General features: G+C 41.3%; 1 protein-coding gene across 1 annotated transcript in view; it reads left to right on the top strand.

Moving 5' to 3' along the window:
- DNER (delta/notch like EGF repeat containing) overlaps positions 1 to 27,350 on the top strand; it is a 126,724-nt gene that overhangs the window by 49,387 nt on the left and 49,987 nt on the right. The window contains exons 2-4 of the mRNA XM_086754214.1: positions 3,194 to 3,490; positions 15,425 to 15,519; positions 17,891 to 18,057. Of these exons, the coding sequence (XP_086610340.1) occupies positions 3,194 to 3,490; positions 15,425 to 15,519; positions 17,891 to 18,057 (559 nt within the window). The remainder of the gene's footprint in view (positions 1 to 3,193; positions 3,491 to 15,424; positions 15,520 to 17,890; positions 18,058 to 27,350) is intronic.

Here is a 27,350-nt window from a genome sequence, read left to right on the forward strand (position 1 = left end):
CTGGAATTTGTTAGTAGTGATTATATTCTGCTCTTATTTAATCACGGGCTCTATGGATACATACTACTTGCTTCCTCCTTTTCTCCGTGCAAGAGTATTTTAAAATACCGTGAACTTCATGAGGAATGTCTGAAAAAGGGCCCTTTTAATTGTCTACTCATAATTCAGCTCTCAGTTGCAAGGCCAAGGATGTTTTTTACTTTTTTTTCCTGTAACCTTCAAAAGTTTGTTGAAGGTTCAGCCTTGAAATTTTGCTGCGTTTTAATTCTGACGTAGCCACGCTGTTCACTGTGTCTGACCCACTGTTGCCGCTTTGCAACACCAGAAACATCACAGCCAACACAAAGCAGGGAATTTTATTTCATCAATCATCTCTTTTTAACTGCTAATCAAAGTGAACTTTCTTGAGGTCAACAGAAAATGTATGTGCGCAGAGAACATTGATGTGTTTTGATAGGCTTACTGAAAGGAAAATGAGCGTTAGAATTAACAGTAACTAAGAAAAGCAAATGATATATTAAAATCCTGTGAAGTACTTTATAAAACTCAATTCTGAGAAAGTGCATGGCTGAAGTTCTACAGCTCTGTTCATCTTTTAAAATTCTTCACCTAAACCAAATAGCCGTAATTATTTTGACTTCCAGTGTGTGGGGAAGGTCAGTGGCAGTCAGTGGCCAGAGTGTGCTTCAGCACGTGGACGGGCAGCAGTGCTGGTCATCAAGCACGTCTCTTCCCAGTCAAACCAGCTCAGACCAGTTTGTAGCAAAGAACATCTATCACAGAGAACTTTTTATTATCTTGGTTGTAAAGCAAATGGATATGTTCACCGAGGGGAAAAAGTGCCCTTTGTAATTGTTTGAAAATGTTATGTTTCCTTTTTCATTACTAGGTTTTCCAATAATAACCTTAATATTTTAGATGTGATGAGAACAATTAAATTTCCTGAGAATAGAGTAAATGCTGATTCATTAATAAAAAATGGGTTAATGTGAATTTGGATTAATTATGAAAGAATGAGCTTATCCAACAATAGGAGAGCTGTATGTCTTTGTCTCAGATCTAGTCCAAGCAACTAGAACATGAAAACTGTTGCAAACAATTTTTGAACTGGGCTTTGTTCACACTTCAAACACTTTCTATCTTCAACACTTTTAAAGGAAAAGGAAATCTTGGTGAAAATCTCTGCTGCTGGGCAGTGGGAGCAAGCTTAAGATGTAATGGCGAAGCTTAAGAACAGAACTAGGTTTTGTTCCTTCTTGGAAATTGTTCTTTTCTTCTCCGTCACTTACAAGTACTATTTTGCTGAAAAACAGTCTAGAAATTTTTCTTTGTGAACTTACGTATTCTGTAGATTGGCAGGAGAAAGAAAATTTAAGGAGATAAGGCCATCTGATCCTAACAATCCATACTTCTTAAATTCTTGATATGTGAAGTATATACAAACTCACTATATAGTTGAGTTTTAAAAATGAAGAAGTTGGAGCTTGACCGTGATGTCTGGTGTGTCACTTGATATGTGTGAGGTGTGTCCCCATCAATGTAAATAACATTGGGGGCTGTAACCCAACCACGAGATAAATGAGCAGACCCTATATTTTGGACTGTGTTCCACGGCCTCTAACTCGTCTGCGTCAGTCAGTACAGCATCTGACATTCATCATTAACCATCTCCAAAGTTAACTTTCCTAATAACATTTGCTCTGTTTTCTGTCAAAAAAGTGATAGAGAGGCCGGGGAATACAAAAATTCCAGGCAAAGACAGAATTCTACGTGCGGTCAAGAATAGTCCTGGTTTGTTCATACAGCATTAACATTAGGATTTGGTGTCTCCAACACCAGGCCTTTGAGCTGACAGGAAGGTAAAACTCCTCCTGTAGATGGTTCTTTAGTTGTTCTTTATGACATTGGTGATATATAAAGCTTATGTAATTCTTACAATAATTGAAATGAATTTTTAATAATAAATAACTGTGGTGGTTTATGGAGAATATAAAACGAAGCATTGCTTATGCAAGGAAGGACTGGGATATTGTACAGGGAAGAACTGGGTAACCTTTAGGACTGGAGCATGTAGGTGAAATTTGCATTTAAAGACTGAAAACACCTTTGTTTCCAGTGATGGGTTATCACTTTGATGTGAAGACAAACTGACTGAACTGCCTGGCTGTCTTAGTTGGTCAGACGATGACAGTGAGTCAGTGGTGTGATTTAGCTCTGACTAAGCGAACGTTTCTTAAGCGATATCAAGGAAGCTGTTTCCAGGACAAACAAAAGTATTGATGCATTTCCAAAAGGCAGGGCTAAACTTTGGAGTCCGGGGTGCAAAAATGAACACGTGAATGGAGGGCCTGTCCTCCCTGAGCCTGCGAGATGAAGCTTAGGAAAAGCTTGTAGATGTATTCCATTAATACATCATGGATGTAAGCATCAGCATGGCAGAGAGAAGTGACATTTAACCGGAAAGCCAATGATGACTTTGAGCTCGTCTGAGTACAAACTAGCTGTAGATAAATTTAAGCCAGAAGTTAGAGGGCAGGCAAGCATAGGACAGGGCTTTTCCTACATCACTGAGCTCAGTCTTGTCCTATACTGTTACAAATGCTGTTTTAAAAATGAGCACATTTTTGCCCCAGCTTTCTAACTGCTGTTAGGAAGTGTTCGGCATCAGAATGAATCAGATTCTGGAACTGCTGTCCAGTAAGCAAAGTGAGGGCAAAAGGCGCAGCTGCTTTAAAATGGAATTTGTGTCCACAAACAGGGCTCTGTGCTGTGGTCATCACCTGCTGAGCTGTGTGAGTTCCGTGCCCCATTCCCCCTTCGGTTACTGCATTACATTTCTAGACGTTTCTTGTTTTCCCTGGATAGGTTACTCATTTAAGACCATTTTTGAAAATTCCCGATTATGAACAGTGGCGATATTCCTACTCCATGTTTATCACTTTGACTGGATGTGTCAACAGTGAATTAGCATTAAATGGTCTGAGAGAAGTCATTAATATCGATGAATCTATATTAATATCTTTAATCCTTTGAGTTTACTGCCTTGAAGATACATCAAAGATGAGCTCAGTTCATAAATATGTTTAGAAGATAAATACAGGAAGGGGAAAGAATCCTGTTTTATGGGCTTTGTAAGCCTCAGAAATAAATCCTTTCCGTGCAGTAACTGACCTATATGATATGTTTTTTCCAGTTTGTTTCAGATCCTTGTGCCAGCAACCCCTGTCACCATGGTAACTGCAGCGCTACCGGTAATGGCTACCTCTGTCTCTGCAGCGAAGGCTATGAGGGAACAAACTGTGAACACTCATTTCACAGCCTTCCAGTCTCTGAACGGACAGAGTCGACGTCACCAAGACAGAGCAGACCGGTCTCATCCACCTTGGAACCTGACATTGTTCTTCCTCGTTCAAGAGCAACCGTGACATTACCTACATGGCAGCCAAAAGCAGGACAGAAAGTTGTAGATCTGAAATGGGATGAAATAGAGGTGAGAATATTCTGTCCAAATGAAAATGCACAGAAAAGAACTTTCAAGTGTTATCATTGTTGGGTTGTTGTTTGTGCATGATTTCATGGATGTCTACATGACAGGACTGAAGATTTGATCATAGAATCATAGAATGGTTTGGGTGGGAAAGGACCTTTAAAACCCATCCAGTCCAATACCCCTGCAAGGAGCAGGGACATCTCCAACCAGATCAGGTTGCTCACAGCCCTGTCCAACCTGGCCTGGAATGTTTCCAGGGGTGGGGCATCCACCACCTCTCTGGGCAACCTGGGCCGGTGTTCCACCACCCTCAGTGCAAAAAATTTTACCCCTTGTCCTATCACACCAGGCCCTGCTGAAGAGCCTTTCCCCATCTTTCCTGCAGCCCCCTTCAGGCACTGGAAGGCCGCTCTCAGGTCTTCCTGGAGCTCTCCCTTCTCCAGGCTGAACAGCCCCAGCTCTCTCAGCCTGTCCTCAAAGGAGAGGTGCTCCAGCCCTCTGATCATCTTCATGGCCTCCTCTGGACTCGCTTCGACTGGTCCACGTCCTTCTGATGTTGGGGGCTCCAGAACTGCACCTTCAAGTTCTTCAGTGCTGCAGGTGGGGTCTCACCAGAGCGAAGCAGAGAGGCAGAATCCCCTCCCTCGACCTGCTGGCCACGCTGCTGGGGATGCAGCCCAGGATGTGATTGGCTTTCTGGGCTGCAAGGGCACATTGCTGGCTCATGTTGAGCTTCTCATCCACCATCACTCCCAAGTCCTTCTCCTCAGGGCTGCTGTCAATCTGTTCTCCACCCAGCCTGTGTTTGTGCCTGGGATTGCCCTGACCCACATGCAGGACCTTGCTCTTGGCCTGGCTGAACTTCATGAGGTTGGCACGGGCCCACCTCTCCAGCCTGTCCAGGTCCCTCTGGGTGGCATCCCTCCCCTCCAGTGTGCCGACTGCACCACACAGCTTGGTGTCAGTGTTGAACTTGCTGAGGGTGCACTCTATCCCACTGTCCATGTTGCCGACATAGATGTTGAACAGGGCCGGGCCCAACACGGACCCTTGAGGAATGCCACTCGTGACCGGTCTCCACATGGACATTGAGCCATTGACCACCACTCTCTGAGTGCGGCCATCCAGCCAACTCCTTATCCACCGAGTGGTCCGTCCATCAAACCCATGTCTCTCTAGTTTAGAGAGAAGGATGTTGTGCAGGACAGTGTCAAATGCCTTGCACAAGGCCAGGTAGATGATGTCCGTTGCTCGTCCCTTGTCCACCGATGCTGTCACCCCATCATAGAAGGCCACCAAATTGGTCAGCCACGATCTGCCCTTCATGAAACTGTGTTGACTGTCACCAGTCACCTCTTTATTTTCCACCTACATCAGCATGGTTTCCAGGAGAATCTGCTTCATGACCTTGCCAGGCACAGAGGTGAGGCTGACCGGCTTGTAGTTCCCTGGGTCTTCCTTGTTCCTCTTTTTAAAAATGGGTTATGTAGCCCCTTTTCCAATCAGCAGGAACCTTGCCAGACAGCCACGACTTCTCAAATATGATGGCAGCGACTTGGTAACTTCATCTGCCAGTTCCCTCAGGACCTGCAGATGCATCTCATCGGGTCCCATGGACTTGTGCACCTTCAGGTTCCTCAGATGTTCCTGAACCTGCTCTTCCAGTGCAGTGGGCATTTCATTCTCTCAGTCCCTGCCTTTGCTTTCTGTGACTTGGGCAATGTGGCTAGAGCCCTTGCCGATCTCTGTCCTGACTTAACATACTAGCAAAATTGAACATGAATAAAATGGATACTTATTAAAATTAAGGGGCTTAAGTTTGCCAGATTGTTGTATTGGGTGTATCTGCGGTACAGGTACTTATAGGACTGTATCCCATTTCAGTGGGACTTCTGGTGGGCAATGTCTGGAGAACAGAGCTTTATTTCTTGGAATTCCATCTCCCATAGCTATTATTATACAGTAGCACATATGTCAGGCACCAAGTACTGAAGCAGAAAACATGATCTGCATTTATGTCTTAGTTTGAAAGCAGTGCCGTGGTTGCATGGGTGCTCCACACGTCCTGATCTATTAAGGGCATGCCCTTCTTTGTGCCAGTTTCCCTCATGTGTCTTCCTCAGTCTGTGGTCTGGTATTGTGTAAGTAACATTTTTGTCTGATTTGCATTTTCGATGGATTCACCAAGCATTTAAGCCAAACAGATCATTCACAGGTGGAGTTCACCCTTCCATGTGTCTTCTGTTACCTGAGAAATACATCAGGTTATCACAAGCAATTGCATTATTAACACTGACATGGAAATGACTTGTTATCCTGTTATGAAATTCCTTGTGTTGGTATGTTTTTAATAGATCATGGTTAGTCTTGTGTTTTTCAGTCTTTCTGGTGCAGCATAACGCCCTCCTGTTCTTTGGAATTCACAGGGAGAGGTGCTCACCCGAAAGGAAGAGGTTTCAGTTGCTGACTCCAGACGTTGTCTCTGATCTATATTAGTTGGTTTGCCTGGAGGTTTGTGTGCCAAAGCCTCTTTAGGGGAGGCTTCAAGAGTAAAGGGTTAAGTGTTAAGCAGGAAAACACTACCTTTCCTCATAGCTTTAAAAGCTTTGCAAAGCTTGATCCTTTCTTAAAAGGAAAAAAGTAAAGTAATTGTAGGTTTTGTATTGCAAAAATCTACTGTTTTGGTCTTCCTTGAGATTCAGAGGCAACAATGGCTGCTATTATGTTGTGAGCTGTTTTCTTTTTTTCCCCTTTTCTTTAAATCTTCCAAGTCAGCCTGTTTTCCACATTATTCTACACTGATAGCGCAAGTGCACTACTGTTCAGAAAGAAATTTTGCCAGAATCTCTCCAAATGAAAGCTCTCACTGTCTTGCAAGGATGAAGATTCCGTGGAAGCTTTTTCAGGAAGCTTTGGGGACTCAAAAAATGAACGCCTGAGAGAAGTGAATGATGAGCTGCGCGATGTATTGTTACAGTTGGACATTTTTTTCGGTATTCCTTGATACTAGGGATATACTTGGCAGTGCTTGCTTGACCGCACCTTCTCGGTAATGTCTGCACCTGTAGACAACACACAGATGTCTTTGGATTCAATTTCATTTCTTAGAGAGCTCTTGCTATAAGAAATTTGTCTTTTCCTGATGCAGATTAAGGGCCACAAACACTAGTCATTGAGAGAAAAATATTCATGTCTTTTGGCTTCTTTGATATAACAGGAATTTCTCTTCGTGATCAGCTGTTGAAAGAGACCTTTTTTCCTTCTTTGGGCAACTAAGTTGTTCCACTTGCAAGAGAGATACATCCAGGAATCCACATCAGTCCAATGATCTTTTGTGTTACAGTGTAGAAAAGATATATATTTGCGAATAATAGAAGAAAAAAGAAACCACATAATTAATTCTGCTCAAATAAGAGATTTCACAAAGATTTCTGTGTACAAAATCAGCTGTAAGAATAGCAGTACCCTGCTCTTATATATTACTTTTCCTTAATAGCTCTCAGTTTTGTTTTTTTTTCAAAAGAAATCAGCAGTATTATTCACATTTTACAGATGGAGACACTGAAGCACAGAGCAGTAAAGTGATTTGCCAGGTGCTCAGCCAGAAATTAGAATGCTAAGCACGTGAGTCCTAGTCTAACCTTTACTTGTGCTGCAATACTACTGCTCAGATTCAGGTTTTTGGAACCAGTGATCAGAGGCTACAGCAAACTTGTAATTCCCCTTGCGAAGGGGACAGCATTAGTTTCATGTCTGTTCTTAGGCAGTAAATTATAAGCCTTTAAAAGGAGTATGGCTGGGTCAGGTGGAAAATCCTGGAAACCTCCTCCTCTGCAGCAATGGAATATACTTGAGGAATACTTCTGCTTGAAACAGAGCCCTTTGAAAATGTGACTGCTTTGTGTGTTTGCTAAATCTTCACGCATTTTTTGCCAAAGTATGCTGTGGGTGCAGAAGGAGGCTGAACCCAGTCATGGAGGACAGATCCGTTAGAGATTGCTAAATACATAGAAACTCCGTCCTTAGGAATATCTTTGACACAGAAATAGGTGGAGGCTGGAGGAAATATGCTTGCCTTTTTCTTATCCTGTTTTCTTGTCATTCCCTCTTATAAGGGGGAATGAATATGTAGACTTTTGGTTTGACTTAAGACAGCTCTTCTTATACCTGTAATTAATATTTGTTTTGGAAGCTTCTATGATTTTCTTTTGCTTTTAGAAAAATATGTCGTACAAACAAATAAAGGAAACTGAAGGAAACAAAGACTCTGCTAGAATAACCTTAACTTTCCTCTAGGATAAATCTGTAACTTCACTAAATCTCTCCTCTACAATATTTGTGGAACTTTCTGTACAAACACCATTCTGATAGACAACATGGTGTTAGCTTCTTTGGATAGATGATTTCCTTTATTATAGTTATTTTGATGCTGTATAAGTGCTGTTATCACCATTGTTTTTGTCACAAATCCAAAACACCACACTGTGCAAGCTACTGTGAAGAAAATTAACTCTATCCCAGTCAAAACCAGTACAGACAAGATTGTCAGGTTTTATGAAGTTGACATTGATTTTGGTGGCCAGCTCGAGACAAGAACGCATCTGGCTAATCTGATCACCCAGGTAATCTATCTGAGAAAGTGCCATTGTGTAAGGTGACCCGCTGATGTGTCTGCCTCCCGGGGTCACACCGGCATTGCTAACCTGTGACAGAAATGCAGATTTCCGTAGCGTTAGCCAGGGTATTGCTGTACACCAGAATGCACTGTATCCTCTTGGCGTGTGATGGCTGACTCTACAAAGTGTCCGTAGCTCCCACGAGCAAAGAAACATGAACTGCCAGTGACAGAGTGCGCTGGGTGGATGGGCACCTTCCTTGTACCGTATTTCAGCGCTACGATAACTGGCAAGCCTTCTTCGTGTGTGTCGTAGTTCAGCCCTGATCGGGACCAGACTACGCAGTCTCTCTCTCACTCCCCCCACCTTCCGAGAGAACAGGGAGAGAAAATATAAGGAAAAACGGCGCGAGGTTTGAGATAAGGACAGGGAGAAATCCTTAAAGTTACCGTCACGGGCAAAACAGACTCGACTTGGGGAAAACTATTCATTTATTATTACAAACAGCAGGATAATGAGACAGAGAACAAGATAACCTCCCTCCACCCCTCCCTCTTCCCAAGCTTAACATTATCTCTACTACCTTCCCCCCCCGAGCGGCACGGGGCGGGGGGAAAGGGAATGGGGGTTGCAGTCAGTTCATCATACGTTGTTTCACACCGCTGCTTCATGGTTGGGGGAAGAACTCCTCACATTCCTCCCCTGCTGCAGCGTGGGGTCCCACCCATACGCCACAGTCCTTTGTGGAACTGCTCCGGCGTGGGTCATCTCTTCCACGGAGTTCAGTCTCTCCAGAACAGCTGTCCCAGCGGGCCCTCCACGGGCCACAGCCTCCTTCAGGCATCCACCTCCCCCGGCATGGGGTCCTTCACGGGCTCCAAGTGGATCTCTGCTCCTCCGTGGACCTCCATGGGCTGCAGGGGGACAACCTGCTCCACCATGGTCGTCACCACAGGCTGCAGGGGAATCTTGGCCAGGAGCCGCATTACTCCTCCCCCTCCTTCTTCACTGACGTTGGCGTCTGCAGCCGTTCCTCTCAACAGGCTGGTAGATGTCTCTCAGGATCTTTTTTTACATCTTATTCACTTCTCATCTCCTCTCCACTTCTTGCAGCCAGGTCGGACCAAGTCAGGCCCAGTCGGCTGCCCAGCGAGAGGCCAGAGGGTGAGGCCTGCAAGGCCCATGAGGCCTGCGCCTCCCCCTCTGCACCTCTGCCCCCGCTCAGCTTCTTCACATCTTCTCTTCTCTTTTTTTTTTTTCTATTTTCCCCTACTTAAATACGTTATCGCAGAGGCGTTATCACGGGACATTCTGCTACCAATCGGCTCGGCCTTGGCCAGCAGCAGGTCCGCCCTAGGCCTGGCCGAGTCCACTAAACAAAGGGGAGCAACTTCTAGCAGTTTCCTACAGAAGCTACCACCTTAGGCCCCCCCTCACTAACAAAACCAGAACAGTGTGATACTGACTTTGGATGGAGTCTGCCAGTCTTCCCTCGGAGAGGCACTGCTCCTACTCTAAACACTTTTGCTTTTCTCTCCCATGGATGAGGTTTGTCAAAAGTAAGCCTTTATTTTCTTTCTGATCTGATTTTCTATCAAGCAGTGTCCTGTATGAAACTCTGGCGGGCAGAAACAAATGCACTCGTGTGGAGGTTAAGCTGTGTGGCACCAGATTTTCAGAAGTAGTTTTTCCATGCGACAAGGCGAGCGAACTGCTTTTCATTCTTTTATGATTTTGTTCCATCTGAATGGGATTTCTGTGCCAGAAACGACCCTGCCCTATTGCTTGGCACCACGACTATGAGAAAATAGTAATTCTTAGAATCACAGTAGTTTGAGTTGGAAGGGACCTTCAAAGCCCCCCCAGTCCAACCCCCCTGCCAGGAGCAGGGACATCTCCAACCAGATCAGGTTGCTCACAGCCCCGGCCAACCTGGCCTGGAATGTTTCCAGGGATGGGGCACCCACCACCTCTCTGGGCAACCTGGGACAGTGTCCCACCGCTCACATTGTAAAAAATTTTTTCCTGATGTCTAATCTGAATCTGCCTCCCTCTATTTTGAAACCATTACCCCTCGTTTTATTACAACAGGCCCTGCTGAAGAGTTTTTCCCTGTCTTTCCTCCTCTTTGTTCCTCCTCTTCTGGTTCTATTATATTGCCTTTAATTTTCCTGCTTCTTTTTTCCCTTTTTAATTCTTTGCAGACAGCTGTTTGAGATATTATAGTCCAGATCTAACCTGTTTCATTTCTTTCACATCGTGTCTTTTCCTTGCATAAGGAAGACTGACAAACACGTTCTATTTCTTGGAAAATAAGAGATACCTCTTGCCACCCTTACAGGGATGGAAAAGAAGAAATCCTGCAGGTTTTATCCTGATGTTCAGAAAAGGAACATTATGAAACTTGCATTATGAAACTTGCTTTATTGAATTAAAATTTAATATGTAATCCCTTGGAAGAAGATTTGAAGAGCATTCCTCATAATGCATCCATCATGACAGTTCCTATGCTGCTGAAGAAATGAAAGGTTATCTTTCTTAATGACCGTGTCAATTTTCATGGGATATGACAAAACAAGGCTGTGTTCTGGGATGAAAGAACTCATTTTCATACTTTTGCCATTATCATAACATCTTTTCAAATATGTTTACATTTTTAAGCATACAGTTTTTTCTTTTAAGCACTGATCTTGTATGTAAGATGAGCTTGTATTCATTTTTTTTCTTTTCAGTTCAAGAATGACGTGTGGAAATGTGTGCATTTGTCTCTTCTGTTTGGTTCCAGACTAATTTACCCCACTTTGGCTGCAAGGCCGTGCAGGTTTCTTTGTTGCCCCATTAAGGGGTAAAAGTAGGAGATCGGCTTTTTGAGATGAAAAGACAAGAGATCAACCAAAGAGCACAGGAGGAACGCGTCAATTAAAAACACACAAGTCTCTGTGTGCGTGAGTGTGCGCTCATGTGTGCACACGCTTACTTGTGTAACCTCTGGGGATATTTTCAAAAGGAAGCACTCTAAATCTAAATCTACTCTTTCAGTTTAAAATCGTTACCCCTCGTCCTGCCACACCAGGCCCTGCTGAAGAGTCTCTCCCCATCTTTCCTGCAGCCCCCTTTAGGCACTGGGAGGCCGCTCTCAGGTCTCCCCGGAGCCTCCTCTTCTCCAGGCTGAACAGCCCCAGCTCTCCCAGCCTGGCCTCACAGCAGAGCTGCTCCAGCCTCTGAGCATCTGCGTGGCCTCCTCTGGACCCTCTCCAACTGCTCCATGTCCTTCTTAGTAGGATAGTGCAGAATTGCTAGGCTAATGTGAATTTAGTCGTTCTGCTTAAAGACCACTTTTAACTTTGCCAAAAGTGTGCCATGTTTTGCAAGAAGTAAAAGCCGCCTGCAATTCTTTAAACGCGGGGGGCTGAGATAAGGAAGAAAAGCAAACACCCATCACGGTAACAGAACGGCTGTATTTCGTATGTCCAGGAGTAGGCTGCCAGTGTTGGTAAGGCCTTGTAGAATTACAAATGTCTGGAGAGCTTTCCAAGAAACAGACCATGGAATTCCATACCCAACAGATATCTTCAGAGTACTACCTTCAGTAGTAAGAGGCTGAGGCTGCATATACGTATCCTAGCATAAATGTAGACTTCTGTATGTTACTTTTCTTAGCCTCATTGAATTGAAGGTTAGTACACTTGATTTCCCAAAGTAATAAAGGCACTCCTGTAAAAATAGTGCCTTGGATTCCATATCTGTGTTTCAGCTCTTGTTGAATTATGTGTATATCTCTTTATTCTAGTTGGTGTGTGAGGCAGGAGAGCATCTGTACAATTCATGCTAGTTAATTTTTTCAGACAAATTGTAACATGGAAGAACAGTCTGTTCTCTCTTCCTAGGCAGCACACCTCATTTCCTTTGGAATCTCATCTATAGTACTGCTGTGGCCTGGTAAGGTCATCTTCTAGCCAGGTCACGGCTGTCCTGTTCAGGTCCAGTTGAGACTGTAGGAATAGGTTCTGTTCTGGAGATTTCACTCTCACTTTCTCAATTGATGTTTTGCTTTTACCCAAATAAAGACTCAGAAAGTGAACACTGTTACAACATTTGAGAGAGAAATGTAGGTTTTTTACATTATGTTTTCTTATTAAAAAACCCAAGAACATTATATTGGATATTAGGAAACATTTTTTTACTGAAAGAGCGGTCAGGCACTGGAACAGGCTGCCCAGGGCAGTGGTGGAGTCAGCATCCCTGGAGGTGTTCAAAGAACGTGTAGATGTGGCACTTTGGGACATGGTTTAGTGGGCATGGTGGTGTTGGGTTGACGGTTGGACTTGATGATCTTGGAGGTCTTTTCCAACCTTAAAGGTTCCATGATTCTATGATTCTGTGATTTAGATGCAAACTATGGAACATGCATGTAAAGAGGAATTCTATATTTCCTAACAGCAATTTGATATGTAAGCATTTTAAACTCTAAGTAGTACATTGAAAAGCAGCTCTTGAATATTTTCTGTGCTGATGTAGGAGCTTATCTTCATACACATCTCCTAAGCATGCTTTAGGCTCTGGCAGGTGCATGAAGGTTTTGCTTTCTTTGGTGACTATTTTTAAAGTAGCTGCATCATTTCTGTTGTATCTCTAATTCTGTTCCCCAAGGACTTATCTTCCTTAAAGGTTCTTTTACTATTGGATGTTTCAGGGGAATTTGGCAGAGTTTAATGTCATTGCAGTTATATGTAATTTTTCTTAAGATTGTCTTTAAATGTTTGTATTTTTTTACTGTAGCCATCTACTTTTTAAAGAGGAATTCAGGAATTAGGATAGGGATGCTCTTCGTTTTACCTTCTGAAAATCATTTAAGTATGTTTTTCAGTAAGTCGTGTTTTAAATATCTCCTACAAGTTCTAACAGCTTCCTTCTTTTTGTGGAGAAGGAGCCTTACAGATTGCTCTAATCTTGAGTGTCCTTTCTTATTGTTTGCCCTCGTTCTTCAAGCTTTCAGTTTTGCAGAGCGCTCTGGTAAGACAGGAAAGAGATATACTTGAAAATCTTTATGCAAATTTCCCACAGCTGTGGAAAAACTGTGTAAGTTGTTTCTGAATTCAGGTGTCAAAGCTCTCATTTTTGTCTCCACAGTATTTGTCAGAAGTAGGACACTGCTGGAACCAGTTTTTGTTCCTTATGAGAACAGCTGCTTCTCCCTGTGTTTTTGTCTGATCCAAGTACCAGATTTTTTAATATTAAAAAAAAAATCCCAATTCAGCTGTTGTAAAATCCTGTTTTTCCTGTCCTGCTGGTTAGATGATTATTTTATCAGATTCGTAGAGCATGAAGTCAGGGCCAGTTACAAATGAAGTTCCTAGACACAGAAAGATATCAAACATGACAGATCTTTTAATAGAAGAGTCAAAATCCTGCATTTTGCCTTTTGGTCTTCTGGTTACCATTGAAATATTTCCTACATGTGCTTTTCTTGCTGAGTAATCCTGAATTCTGATGTGTTTGCAAACTAAAGTCGTCTTGATTTGTTTTTTTCTATTTTCACAAGGTTAAATCTCAGCTCTTGTTATGCAGCCACTTGTTCAACTCTTGCTGCTTCAATTTTTTGTAGGTTTTTTATTGTAGTTTGAAAGAGATCAATACTCTTTACTTTACAAACTCCTCATATTGAATAGGAAATAAATGAAATGCTTAAATTATGGTTTTTTCCTCTTATGTTCCAAGGTAATAGATTAATGAAATTGTAAAACTGTGTAAATACTTCAACAGCGAGTGTATTTTTAGATGTAGTACAAGACTGTGTGAGAACAGAGATGTTGACTTCCTTTATTTTTTTTCCTTTATTTTAGTAGGCGTATAGTTTCTCAAAGGAAATAAAAATTTAAGTGTTGGTGAATGTAAAAGGAAAAGTGTTAGCCAAACTAATTTTGGATTCGTCGTGCTTTGAATATTAGCTCCGTAATTTTGACTTCCAAGATTAAAAAACTGTAATGGCTATATTATCTTTGTCAAAATTTATTTAAACAAATGTAATAAAATTGCATCTCACTTTATTTTCGTAAACTCCATGTATTCCGGTTATATGCACAGATAATTCAACAATGAATTGAGTAACTGAGACATTTTTGGGAAAAGTTACTACTGATTTTGTCTTGTCTGAGTCAAAATCAACTCTGAGTCTCCTAAAAAATATTACTTGCATCATATGTTGGACTTCTGTTGTTTGTGTTTTCACAGGTGTTGCATAGTAATGTTTAAAATATGAACTCAAATCTTACTTACATTTAGAAATTAGATTCTGGCTTTTTCTCTGATGAGTGATTAATTCATGGAAGCGTGTCGGGTTGCATTTTCACTTTGCCGGTAAGGCTGATGTAAAAAGGTTACACATGTGTTCTAGATGATTGAAAAAATGCCATTACAACAAAATGCCTAGGAATTTGAAGATGAAACTGAGATAATTTTTTTTTTTTACAGCATGATATTTCGTAGGCAAGCTGATGAAGATACCTAAGAACTACTTCATTAAAACTAGTGATGGTGTTAATGTAGGCGACAGAAAGGCTCAGTTATGCCAGATACAATATTACTTATATTTGAAGTAAAGGTATCATTGGAAACAGTGATGGTTTTCAAGCTGCCTTATGAAATTACTACGTTACAAGACATGAATAATTAAGGAGTCTTGTCTGTGATTCCTCTGTGTTGTGTGCATCCTGTACGGCATCTTGATCTACTTAATTCAGTAACTGATTTCTCTGCCTACTAGGCATCACGGATTTGGCGAACACGTCCTTTCACTCTCAACTGTGCTCATTATTTTTTTCTATCTGAAAGCACTGTTTGTCCAAGCAACTTTCACTTGGAAAGAATAGTAACGGGCAAGTAGGAGAGTATCTAAATCCCGTTTCAATATAGTGGGAAGACAATATCAGTATTTGCTATTACAAATCCTCCAAGATCGCTTACATTAATGACAGAATATTTTTGGATGTGGCAAATGTTAGAGCTTTAATTATTCTTTTAAAAGACTAGAAGCCTATTAATCCTTTTCTAAACATGATCACTTTTAAAGGAAGATGCCTTTAGAAGTTCACACTTATGTGTAGGAAGTTTTTGACAAAACAAAAACCTAAAAGGATGCTTATGTGAATTTTCAGAACGTTTGTTGGTAGCATAAATGTTTTGGTGAATCTTTTGGTCCACCTGATGATTTTTGAAAGATGACTGCTCGACTGTTCGTGTTATTTTCAAAGAATTCTTTCATGTTTTCTCTGGTCAGATTTTCTGGTTTAGTGTTAAATGAAACTATTTTTATTTTCAGGTAACCCCAGATGTGGCTTGTGGAAATGCCAGTTCCAATACCTCTGCTGGAGGCCGGCTTATCTCCTTTGAAGTTCCACAGAATACATCAATAAAGTAAGAATAATTGTCATATGTGATGAGATGTGAAAATGATTTTATTTTAACTTGTTTTTTCAGACAGGTAGATTTGTCAAATGACTGAAAGTATATGAAATAACTTCAGGCATCTAGCAGTGCCACAAGAGCTCTTTGCCTGGTACAATTTTTCCCACATATTTCGTGTTTTAGAAGATGTAAGCATGTAAACTGTCTCTGGGCTGTCAGAGTGCTTTAGAAATTAGGGCAGACGTGTTGAAGATGTCAGTTTGGAGAAGATGTGACATTTCCTTTCTCCTTCATACAGCGAACACTTTTTCCACCTTTAATCTCAAGATGCACTTGCTGGTAGAAAGTGTTGTCACTGACTATATAAATGCATGTCTTTTGTGCATTTGTCTTTGCTTGATTATTACTTTGGGCGTCATCATCAGCTGTGAAATCTTGGTATATGTTCTACAAACCGCGTTTCTCAAAAACCTGAGTTTGTTCTGTGTTATTCACTTTTCATACTCATGTTTTTTCAATCAAATGCTCACTTTCTTACTTTTAATTAACAGAACCTGACTTCCTAGAAAGATCTGAATCTGTCAGCTGGGATGAGGCATTTTCTTGTTGGAAATTTTATTTCAAATAAAAATCTGCTAACGTAGTTCTCTGACTCACAGCTTTACTGCAATTTTAGACTTAGATTTTCCCAAAATAGCCTACTTTTCTCATACTGTCATCCTATCTTGCAGAATCCCAGCTTTCAGTTAAAAAGGGCCACGCTCGCAGGAAAAAACAAACTGGTGCAAGCAGACAAGCTGTAGACAGTTTAGATCGGTGACTGTTAAACGTGGGAGCTGTCCTGCTCTTCCCACGGGACTTTGAGTCGTGCTCATTCATGAGCGTTTAAGCCTAAGCCAGGAAGAGATCTGTGAGTCTGGCTGCTCTGGCAGCAAACAAGCGTCTTTTCTTGAAACCAAGAATGAGCTGGCATTTGTAGATTCTACAGCTGGATTTCAGAGCCTTGCTGGAGGGACCCCATTTTAAAGGGTGTTGCAGAATATGCAGTCATTTTTGGTCATTTTTTACACGATCTATCTTTAGTAGTGTTTTATATCTGGGTAGATTAATGCAGGTCAATATCTATCTTTATTTCACCATATTTCGTGTGTGAAAGGCCAGAGTAGCATCTCTGGTTCATTGGCAATCTATGAAAGGCAAATAATTTCAATTTTTTTTTAATTCTCAATTGTGACCTAAACTGTGCAACTAGTTGCTATCCTGTTCTAAAAGTGAGACGATTGTCTTTGGGGCTAGCAATGAGGGTTGCTTTTAAAGAGGATCCACAATACCGTAAAAAATCAGCTTCTTACAATTCCTAGTTCCAGTGTTATTTCAACTTGTGTCAAATATGATCACAAAACATTTCTTGATTTGAACTCAAATAGCAGGTGACACAGGAGAGACTGCCCTGTGTTTTCAGAAGAACTGAAACAAATTCAGTACAGGAAACTGTGGAACAGAACTTCATCTCCAGGTATTCGGAGGCCTGTTTTCAGAAGGAGACAATTATCTGTTTTTCAGCAGTTGGATGTAGTTGCGTTTGAGTTTTGGGAGGAATGTTCAAACTAATTTGGGATTCCTTCAGAGGAATTTGATGCAAATATTTGGGAACTTGCCAGAAACATAGCAGGTTTTTATTTTTTCTTTATGATGTGAGCAGGGAAAAAATCATCCCGAGAGGAAAAAACCACTGACATAGATCCAGTGCTCCTTAGAGGAGCAGACCGTATACGTGTGGTTGTAGATATTCCTTTATCCAATATGTCAACATCCAGGAAGGCACTGTGGACTCGGTGACATTGGGAGCATTACATGACCTATCTGATTTACAAAGACAAACTTCCAAACCTTCAATCTGGTATGTGAAACAAATGAGGATTTTTGCCAGAATCCATCTCCCTGTATGGAAGAAACATTGGATGTTCTTCAGGAAACAAGAGGGCTGCATGTACTCCAGCTGCAGAAAATGACGGTATTAGAGAGGTAGAGCGGAGGTGCTCTTCAGAAAGGGATACATACAAAGACTGAATAAGGATGCTTTCCTATTACATAATGTTTATGTAAAACTCTGGGCACTAAGATGGTGTCCTTCAAGTATTAGAAACTGAGACTCTGTATTAACAAATCTGCTATTTCATATACTATTATGAAAATCTTACTATTGAAGTGTTTTTAATTTTTGTGGGCATGCTGAAAACCTTCAGTCCTTTTCCTGATTCCATACTTGCTACATTTAACTTTTCCTTCTTTGTTGAAAAAGCTTTTGTTCTGCAGTGATATACTTCCTAACAACACCAATTTCCCTCAGTGTACATAATCTTATAATTTCTTTTCCTAGAATAAGGCAAGATGCTACTGCTTCTCTTATCCTGCTGTGGAAGGTGACAACCACTGGATTTAAACAGTGTTCACTTATTGATGGCAGAAGTGTCACTCTTCTCCAGGCGCTGGGTGGACTTGTTCTTTCTGAAGAAATGCTTGCATTAGGAAACAACTACTTTATTGGTGAGTAACATGCTAACTTTCTGTTTATCACCTCTAGGTGACATCCAATGGTTTACTCAACATTTAGAGAAGAAAAAGAGGTATCTCCCTTGATTTAAATGCTGCTGAAAGAATCAGATGTGATACTGGGACTGTGTTTTAGACATTGGTTCATTAAAAGCAGACAAGAGGTACACTAAATTCTTACACAGGTGGCACTATTCAGTTTAAAATCTAGGTGATGGTGATTTTTGTCTGATGCCTTTAGATAGAATCATAGAATCTTTAAGGTTGGAGAAGACCTCCAAGATCATCAAGTTCAACTGTCAACCCAACACCACCATGCCTACTAAACCATGTCCTGCAGTGCCACGTCTACACGTTCTTTGAACACCTCCAGGGATGGTGACTCCACCGCTTCCCTGGGCAGCCTGGTTCAGTGCCTGACCACTCTTTCAGTAAAGAAGTGTTTCCTGATATCCAGCTGTGGTGGTTTAGCCTGAATCACCACACAGTTTCTTATTCACCCTCCCCCTACCCAGTGGGACGGGGGAGAGAAATTGGGAAGAAAGGAAAACTCGTGGGTTGCGATAAAAACAGTTTACTAAAAATACTAAAAACTACAAAGCTAACAGGATGTAAGGATATTAATAAATACAAAATATACAAAATGAACAATGTACAATTTCTCACCACCCGATGTCTGAATGACCGACGCAGCCCGTCCTGAGCAGCCATCACAGGAACGATACTGAGCAGCAAACAAAAAGGAGGAGGTGCAAGCTAGCAAGGTAGAGGGAACGATGCCAGCAAGCAAGAGAGAAGAAAAGGATGCCAAGGGTGCCCGAACAGATACCCAAAAAAAATGTCCGGACAGAAAAGGAATGCCTGACAAGAATGCCCCCTCCCAGGGGCAACCCCCACTTATGTACTGAGCATGACGTTTATGGCATGGAATACTCTCTTTGGCCAGTTTGGATCCATTATTCTGTCTGTCTTTCGCCCAGCTTCCCGCATCTACACGTTAACGAGACTTAAACGAGACTTGGAAAGCCAGATAGTGTCCTTGGTCTCATTAACAACAACTCGTATCATCAGAGTGTTTTTATCAACATTCTTCACTCACAAAATCCAAAACACACCGGCTACTGAGAAGAAAATTAACTCCATCCCTGCTGAAACCAGGACACCAACCTAAACCTTCCCTGCTGCAACTTGAGGCCATTTCCTCTCATCCCATCACTGGTTATTTGGGAGAAGAGACCAACACCCAACTCCCTAAACCCTCCTTTCAGGCAGCTGTAGAGAGTGAAAAGGTCTCCCCTCAGCTTTCTCTTCTCCAGACTGAACAACCCCAGTTCCCTCAGCTGCTCCCCATAAGACTTGTGCTCCAGACCCCTCACCAGCCTCGTTGCCCTTCTCTGGATGCGTTCAACGTCCTTCTTGTACTGAGGGGCCCAAAACTGCATCCAGTGTTCAAGGTGCGACCTCACCAGGGCCGAGTACAGGGGCACCATCACTGCCCTATGCAGACAATGCAAGGTGGTTTATATGCTCTATTTTAATCAACTGTAAAGCTTTTGGTAAATGCAACAGTAAATAACTCTGAATGTTTGAGGTGTTTCTTTGTCAGATATCGTATCGTGAGATCCTTTGTAAAAAAGCCTAAGTGTGTGCACAGTAAACTTTAAAAAAGTATTAAAATATATTAGGAAATCTGATCTTCTAACAGTGTTTACTTGCACTACTTTTTCTCTTCTAATTTTGTCTCTGTGAACATGAAACCTTAGAAATATATTAGATGTTTCATTGGGCAATTAAATGTTAAGCATCGTTGTGGAAGGGGTGTAATGAAAATAAGCTGATATGTTATTTTTAAGTGTATGGGAAATAATACTGATTTAATGCAGTATTTATGCATAAACACAACAGACTTAAAGAAACGGAGCTTTCTGGGCAGATGGTTTGTTACACCAATGACATGAAACCGAAGTCATTGGAGTAACAGCATCTATTGTAATTTTCTTGAAATTCTCTATAACTTATAATGAAGTATAAGCTGCCACAAATTGTTATTCAGCAACTTATCATGCTAATAAATGTAAATATAAAAGCATTCTGGTGCAGAAGCATTCGGCCAAACTCTAAGTGTGTAGCTAATAACAGAAAAAAGGCAAATGTGGTAGCAGTGCCTTGTTATCTCCTTTCTGAGCTGTCACTTCGCAAAGATATTGCTTGAAGGTTGTTAGTATAATCATTTAACTACCATCAGCAGTAGTTTCTTTTAGTGGTATTTATTTTCTTCAAATAATTTTCCAGTTCCTTATATTTTCTTTATTATTTCCTTCCTTCCAAGATACTTACTTTTAGCTTTTTTTCTTTTAATCTAGTTTTGCATTTAATTAATCAGAGTTAAAACTCTCCTCGTGTCTTCCTCAGGAATAAATTTTTGCATTTGCCTTGTGATAGCTAACAGACGATAAAAGGAAATAAAAACTTGCTGAAGATGGGATAATTTGTAGCTTTTACGCCCTTGTGAAAGCACCTAAAGGCACAGCTTGGCCTGTACGCTCCCAAACAGAGGGCCGAAGCCGCTCTGTGAAGGCGCCGCTTGGCTGTACGTGCCATACGGTGTAGGCATTTAATTTGGATAACTAAAACAAAGATTGTCTTATCTTTCACAGTTTGTCTTGCCCAACGTGGCTCTCTGTCGCTGTCTTTCTGTCACTGGGATTTTTATGTTGAATTGTTTACTGTGTGCTAGGTAACGTGAGGTGAAAATATAAATTTTCCTTGATTAATATAAAGCGAGGCTGAGATCGTAAAAATTGTACTCACGATTTTACTTATTTCATGCAGTACAAGTTTTCTGAGACCTCTTATTTTACTTCCGTCTGGTTTTTGATACTTTCTTTGGTCTTCTTAATTTCCTGGTACTGAAAATTTTTGTAGAATTTTCCAGTTGTTGTAGTGTAATTTGATTTATGGAAAGAACATGAATGCTAAATGCGTCTGCATGGAGACTCCACTAACAGTGTGAGATGTTCATGAGTGCTTAGGAAAGATGAGTGCAGACATAGAGCATTTGAATTTTTACAGATCTTATTTATTTTAGCAAATGGATGGATTACCTGTAGTGCTTTTGATAGAAAACGAATATGAAATCTGAGGTGTTGCAGCTCTATACTATGATAATCGAGTAATGAGATAACTCAACTGTTTAGTGGAGTAAATTATTTTATGTGGCCTTAATTTAGTTACAGCTTTTCCCAGAATAATTTCCTTTTATTAAAACACTTGAGCAGAAAAAGAATGAAATACTAAAGGAACAGGAAATATGAATTTTTTAGCTTAAAAGTGTTTGTGACCTATCAACATCTATTGTAAGAAAGAGAATACAGAGGAGCCTCTGGATTTTCTTCTCAATTTTATGGAAATATTCTGCTTACTTGTTGCTCACTAGTTCTTGTTCAACAAAGGATAAGTCTTGGGTGTAAACTTAAAAAGGAACTCGATCATTTAGTGTGAAAAATGCTGAATTTTATCTGCACTCAACTGAAATCCATAATTCAGATAAGGTCTGTATAAAAATAATTATATTTTGACTTCAGAACTGATCCAGATGTATGGAAATGGTCTGTGAATCTGACACACCTCACTTGAGTTTTTAGTTTTCAATAGTTTCATTTTCAGTAAGATCAGATGAATAAAGTTTTTCCTGTAGGCAACTTCCCATATGTTTGTTGATATACACGACAAACTTATTCTAAGGCACAATAAATTAAAATGGAAGATTTTATATACAAAAGCAATAATGTAGCATGTGCTACATTATTTAAGCTAGAATAATCATGAGGCCACAAGATACTGTAGGATGCTGTAAGCACAGAATCACCCAGTAAGGCCCTGGACCGTGCTGGTTGATCTATTTACATTACATCATTTTCCCCTTCTTCCTCCACTCTTTATTCAAAATAGTTTTTAAAGGATTCTTCTCTTAATTGGAGAATTCTGTACAATTTTTGTCACCTTTTAAAAAATTTCTAATTAGAACTGTGAAAGAAAAATGGGGAAGATCTGAATGGTTTTGGCTTCTTCGTGTGTGTGTCTTGATCTACACCTTACCTGAGTCGTTTCTCATTGTGTTGCCTCCAAGTTTTGTTACTCAGCAAGATATTTTAATTACCTCTTGCAAATCTTTCTGAATAAGATGGTTGTGTCACAGATAAAGCGTTTAGGGAAATACTTGTTTTGTATTCTGTCGTGGTGACACGAGGTGTGTAGACAAGGTTGAAAAGGCTCAAAAGTCAGCGGTAATGTACTGATTTGCTGATCGTGTGATTCAGGACGCGATGTTTAGAGGTTGGAAAGCATGCGATCTCCGAGATCTAAAAATAGACACCTTGCTCGTGATGCTGTTTGCCCCAGAGACTGTACCTGCCCGCTGTGAGAATGAAGGGTCTGCAGGAGGGAGAAGGGTGGGACACAACTCAACAAAGAGCAGTCTGTTTTCTGTCATGCAATTTATAAAATGGCTGCTGCAGCTGCAAACAGTCTTTTGCAGGGCAGGAAGAGTGGTGATGCTGTGATTGCGCAGCATGATTTTGTTGTTAAATTACAGCATTTACGCCATTAAAATAGGCCGCAGTAGATGGGAAGAAGTACTGACTTCGTATGTAAGACTTGATACTACACATCTTCCAAAATAATTGATTATGTTTTATTCGAAAGTATATTAATTAGCCAGTGGGAAATAAAAGACAACTATGGTACAGGTTTTGAAGTGCAAAAGCCCCTGAAAATACAGATCAGCTCAGTAGGTTAGGTGTAGGATGAAGCACAAAGCATATCACAAGGTGTTGGTGGCTCAAAGCCGAGTTCCTCCAGGCCAAAGGTGACGGCTAGAGGGCTGATCTGCAGCACAAGCCAGGTGAGCTGTTGATCTCTGCTCACCGTTTGCAACAAACACGCTCCATTTGGTGCCAAGAGAATTTCAAAAGTGTTGTGCCCAAATTCAAGACGTTTTTAAAAAAAAAAAAAGGGTTGTTTTTTTTTTTTTTGGAGGGCATTTCTGAATAGCAAATGTTTTTAATATGTGTACAAAAAATATCTATTCTGTGGAGTGCTATGGGTGTTTATTGTGATTTGCCAAAGAGATAGTTGGGAAGTGAAGGAGGAGGTAATTAATCGTATTTTTAAATAAGAGACGGCAATAAAGAGATCACCACTCAAAACATTAATTCATGCAAAGTCTGTGTTTTACTTCAACAGAGTTATAGCTTCACACTGTTTGTCCCAATATTCTTTGAAGTTAATGAGTGATTCTTGTATATACTATTTATCATCTTTATAAAATGTCGCATCAGTATTTGTTTTAATTCAGAGTCTTCCTGTCTTCACGCTATCAGTGATGGTACTGGACTATTTGAAAATGAGTAACTGCAAAACTTTACCTTGTTACAGTGTCGTAGTTCAGCCCCGATCAGGACCAGACAACACAGTCGCTCTCTCACTCCCCCACCCTCCGAGAGAACAGGGAGAGAAAATCTAAGAAAAACAGCTCGAGGTTTGAGATAAGGACAGGGAGAAATCCTTAAAGTTACCGTTACGGGCAAAACAGACTTGACTTGGGAAAAACTATTCATTTATTACTACAAACAGCAGGAGAATGAGACAGAGAACAAGATAACCTCCCCCCACCCCTCCCTCTTCCCAAGCTTAACATTATCTCTACTACCTTCCCCCCCGCCCCCGAGTGGCACAGGGGGGAAGAGGGAATGGGGGTTGCGGTCAGTTCATCACACGTTGTTTTACGCCGCTGCTTCATGGTCGGGGGGAAGAACTCTTCATATTTCTCCCCTGCTCCAGCATGGGGTCCCACCCATACGCCACAGTCCTTCGTGAAACTGCTCCGGCGTGGGTCATCTCTTTCACGGGGTGCAGTCCCTCCAGAACGGCTGTCCCAGCAGAGCCGCCACGGGCCACAGCCTCCTTCAGGCATCCACCTCCCCCGACGTGGGGTCCTGCACAGGCTGCAGGTGAATCTCTGCCCCTCCGTGGACCTCCATGGGCTGCAGGGGGACAACCTGCTCCACCATGGTCATCACCACGGGCTGCAGGGGAATTCTGGCCAGGAGCCGCGTTACTGCTCCCCCTCCTTCTGAACTGACCTTGACGTCTGCAGCCCTTCCTCTCACAAAAAAAGTTCTTCACAACAGGCTGGCAGATGCCTCTCAGAAACTCTTCACATCATCCATCTCATCTCCTCTCCACTTCTTGCAGCCAGGCTGGGCCAAGTCAGGCCCAGTTGGCCGCCTGGCGAGAGGCCAGAGGGTGAGGCCTGCAAGGCCCATGAGGCCTGCGCCTCCCCCTCTGCACCTCTGCCCCCGCCCAGCTTCTTCACATCCTCTCTTCTCTCTTTTTTTTCTGTTTCCCCCTTCTTAAATACGTTATCGCAGAGGCATTAGCACGGAACGTTCTGCTACCAATTGGCTCAGCCTTGGCCAGCAGCAGGTCCGCCCCAGGCCCGGCCGAGTCCACTGAACAAAGGGGAGCGACTTCCAGCAGCTTCTTACAGAAGCTGCCACCATAGCCCCCCTCACTAAACAAAACTACAACATACAGTCACACCCTTATTCTTCCTTGCAATATATCTTGAAAAATTGAAGTCAGGTGAAATACATTTTACAAGTCTGAAAAAATAAGAAAAAATCTGCTGCACTGTTAGTTTGTGCATGAATCTTTCAGACTGAAGTTCTCCTGAACGTTAATCGGTTACAGCTAAGGATCTCTGTGGCGAGTTCAAAGTGCTGCTTGTTACGTGTTTTGGGGGGAATATAATCCACCCAACATTGCGCACTGCGGTTATTCAGGGAATAATATACTGGATTTGGGAACAATTACAGGAATATGTATATCTTTTTCTACACAAGTTTGTTGTAAGTGCATAAGATTACTAGATTAAATAATATCTCTCTTGAGAAAATAATGCATTAACATTTTCCTTTAGAAAAGAAAAATGGCCTTGTGCTGAAGGACTTTGAAGGACATTTTCAGCTTGTATGGCAGCTCTCTCAAAAATCTTCTATGATTTGTTGCATGCAAATGTGCAATCACACTCTGATTAGAAAACTGGAACATTTATTCTGAAAACATAGTCTGCTATCGAAATAGTGAAAAAAACAAAGCCAACACATAATAAAAGCACTAAAATCTTTATTTTTAAAACTACTTACATTTTAGGAGTTTTACAGAGACTGTATGCCATCTGTTTCTTCATGTCTTCCAGTGCCTAAAGGGGGTTACAGGAAGGATGGGGAGAGACTGTTCAGCGGGGCCTGGTGTGACAGGACGAGGGGTGATGGTTTTAAAATAGAGGGAGGTAGATTCAGATTAGATATTAGGAAAAATTTTTTTACAGTGAGGGTTGTAGAGCACTGGCCCAGGTTGCCCAGAGAGGTGGTGGATGCCCCATCCCTGGAAACATTCCAGGCCAGGTTGGCCGGGGCTCTGAGCAACCTGATCTGGTTGGAGATGTCCCTGCTTCTTGCAGGGGGGTTGGACTGGGTGGGCTTTGAAGGTCCCTTCCCACCCAAACCCTTCTGTGATTCTATGAGCCAGTTATTTACTGTGGTGCTAAATTAATAGACCTGTTCACTAAGGCAGCAATTCCATGCTTCATGACCTGTGGGTGTGAGACTTACAATCCGTTGTAATATCGCACAGTTTCCAGTCCGCTTGGTAAACTGGTACAGGTGTATTTATACTGGTATACAGTTAGCAAATAATACTTAATAGCCCAATTCTGCTACTAATCAAAACCACTGTAGGTGGGGGTTTTTTTTGGTTGTTGGATGAATTTGGAAACTGGGTAAGAAAATTGCATATTGTAAGATTATCACTTCAGTTTTAAGAAGTGCTTACTTTGAGGTTTTGGGCATAATGTAGAGCATGGGGTTGGCAGTGCTGACTCTGTGTGCATGCAACCTATTTCCTTCCTTTCTCCCAACAGCATAAAAAAATGCAATTATATTTTCAAGCCTTTATCATGGTTATTAGGATATTAACTCTGTTGACAAAACCTGCTTCTCATCAGCTTCCATGGTAAAATGTTGGAAAAATTGCTTTTCTGCCTTAGCGTGCCTCGTGCTGAAGTCACAATGATTGGAGTTTTTTCAGAAAAACAGTAAAATAGACAGTTGGGTGTTAGTATTTTGCCTCCATTTCCCCACAGGTAATATGATAGAAAAGTTTGTATATCTGTAGTTGTTAAAAATGCTTGTAAATAGGTTGAAATTACTTATATTTTTATTTTGTGCTTTATTTAGCACTTCCATGATGCCGCTTAAAAAGCAATTTCTAGGAGATATTGCTACATTAGTTTTTTAGCTTATTGTCTGCTTATAAAATAAGAGGAAGAAATTCATAAGGAAAATGTCTGTTTCTCAGATAAGACCTTACAGATAATAAGGCAGAAGGTTTAACATGTAATATAAATAAATATTTTTACCTGAATAGAAAATAAAACCTCCAACACAATCTTTAAATTATAAAGCTTCTTTTCATCCCAGCAAAGAAAAGCTGATGTAGACCAGGTGTGTAATCTCGTTTCCTGCAAGATGCCCAGCCTTTTAGATCAATGGAATTTAACTAACTGGTTTAAAATATAATTTTAAAATATTTCAAAAGGATTTCCTTAAATAAAATCGATAGCTGTACAAACTCACTTGAAAATGGATGCTACAGCAGCTTTACGGTGTGATGGAGAATACTGATGCTGTTCAGCGCCAGCACCTATAAGGCAGCTCGCTTGAGTTCCACAAAACTTTTTGAAGTTTTGCTTAAAAAGGAAAATTAATGCTTGGCTCCTCATGCGCAAGAGATGTGGTGCATTTTAAAGGGTGTGTGAACTGTATGCGTACACCTACCAAAAGGATAAGATTTTTCCTATCCAAACTGCTGTCTTGCCTTTCGAATGCAGCAAAGTATTTTCTTTCCCATCTCTGCCCTGAGCAGTTATTTGCTCTCTGTCTGCTTTTAGGGTTATTCAGTCCATCTCCTTGAAGCATCCCATGGTATGTTAACAAGTGGTCATCACTGCCTGACCGAAGCTGTATTGAATAGGCAAAACCAACCTTCGTGTACAGAATACTGTATTAAAAATAAACAATCTGGAGAGATGCTTTGGAATGAGTCAGCCTGATTTTCTAGCTCCTCTCTGGCCGTAGAATTTCAGGTTAGGAGTTGAGTGGTAACTGCATCTTTTGGGTGGTGTGTTTTGTGTTGTTACATGGATTTAGAACACGCATGTATTT

Source organism: Chlamydotis macqueenii, chromosome 9 (assembly GCF_036417535.1).
Source record: "Chlamydotis macqueenii isolate bChlMac1 chromosome 9, bChlMac1.mat, whole genome shotgun sequence".
NCBI classification, from domain to species: domain Eukaryota; kingdom Metazoa; phylum Chordata; class Aves; order Otidiformes; family Otididae; genus Chlamydotis; species Chlamydotis macqueenii.